General features: G+C 36.2%; 1 protein-coding gene across 1 annotated transcript in view; it reads right to left on the bottom strand.

Annotated features, from left to right (window-relative positions):
* The window catches only part of LOC119591572, a gene marked incomplete in the record, with an annotated part of 55,247 nt that overhangs the window by 7,580 nt on the left and 46,227 nt on the right, over positions 1–1,440 (bottom strand). Inside the window, 3 exon segments of the mRNA XM_037940334.1 lie at positions 150–289; positions 463–648; positions 1,016–1,202. Coding sequence (XP_037796262.1) covers positions 150–289; positions 463–648; positions 1,016–1,202 — 513 coding nt within the window.

The following is a 1,440-nucleotide window of genomic DNA, read 5'->3' as shown; positions in this document are numbered from 1 at the left end:
TACAATATATTCCCAACTTTTGGCAGAATCTAATCAATGTTTTTCTAACAAGTTACACCAAAATAATTATAATTCATAAACTTCACTAACCTAATCTTACAGGATTATACTAGCAAGAAATCTTAGGACAAACAATGAATATTACATACCTTTTTCTTCATTGTATACGTCCCACATGTTGAGAAGATCTTGAATATAGGAACCCTGGACACACCAAGAGTTTAGCACATTTACAAAGTTTTCCGTCCAGTTTGACTCATTTTCAGATTTTCTTAAATTGCTCAGCTCCCTGCAAGATGAACAATCAAATTAAAATGATGAATCCGAGTTGGTATGCATGAAGAGAAATTCAAATTCCACTAAGATCAGGTACATGCAGTTGCTAGTTTGCCAAATACAACAGGTTAAAACGTCTATCTAAGGTCATGTTGGACTTGGACCATAAAACACCATCTGGCTTACAGGGATATGACAATTTCAGAAACAATTTCCCCAAACTTCTTCTGTGGTTCTCCATTGACTTCAAAGTCTCCTTCGATGGGCATAATTTTGAGGACGGTTGCCCCTTCAAGGTTGCTTGGGTTGGGCCGTGTCATGAAAACCTCTCCATATACACCCTCTCCGATCTTCTTACAACTGACGAGACGGCTGAAGGAGAGAATCAATAATTTGTATTTGAATCTTAAAAGTGTTACACTTCACAGATAATAGCAAAGCCACCAAGACACCAAACTTAAGCAAGAAAGGCAAAGCCAACAGAATCTTTCAGAAAATTATTCAAGTAACAATGCAAATTTCTCAAAATAGAAAACGTATCTCTAAATCCTCTACATGGTTAAATAGTCTTATCTACATTGACTTTAATAATATCTTATTAATAAAAAACTGAGAAGAAAGAATCGTCTGAGGAATTACAGTTATTAGGGGTTAACAATTTTTTCTTCTTCTTTTTTAACGAACTATAAACTTAAACTAGCAAGAAAGCTGACAACTGAATGAAAATTTTATGCTTTACCTCTCTGTGAAACACTCATCAATGGGGACAGGAGCAACTTGACTGCACAGCTTGAGAACATATTCCCTGGGGTCAGAGGGTACGGCAGGCTCAGAGGCATCAGTGCTGACCACTGTGTGGAAGCTTGTGTGATGTGAAGTGTGCATATCCACTTTATGTGCAATTCCCATCTGTTGTATGTGTCTACCTGAAGGAGAAATATATACATATACATGCAGCTAATACAGGGAATTCCTGTTATTCATCATTTCACTATTCTTTCAATTACATTTTGTGGATGCATCAATTAATCGCACTTCACTCTTCTGTTTTTAAAGAAGCTACACCATAAAATCAACTAAAGATGAAATAAAATATGTGTTCTGGAATGTACTACAAGTTGTGTGCACTAGCGATGAGAACTAAAATTTAACCCTTCCAAGGCA

This window comes from Penaeus monodon, chromosome 28, assembly GCF_015228065.2.
Source record: "Penaeus monodon isolate SGIC_2016 chromosome 28, NSTDA_Pmon_1, whole genome shotgun sequence".
NCBI lineage: Eukaryota > Metazoa > Arthropoda > Malacostraca > Decapoda > Penaeidae > Penaeus > Penaeus monodon.
This window is presented reverse-complemented; position numbering and strand designations above follow the sequence as displayed.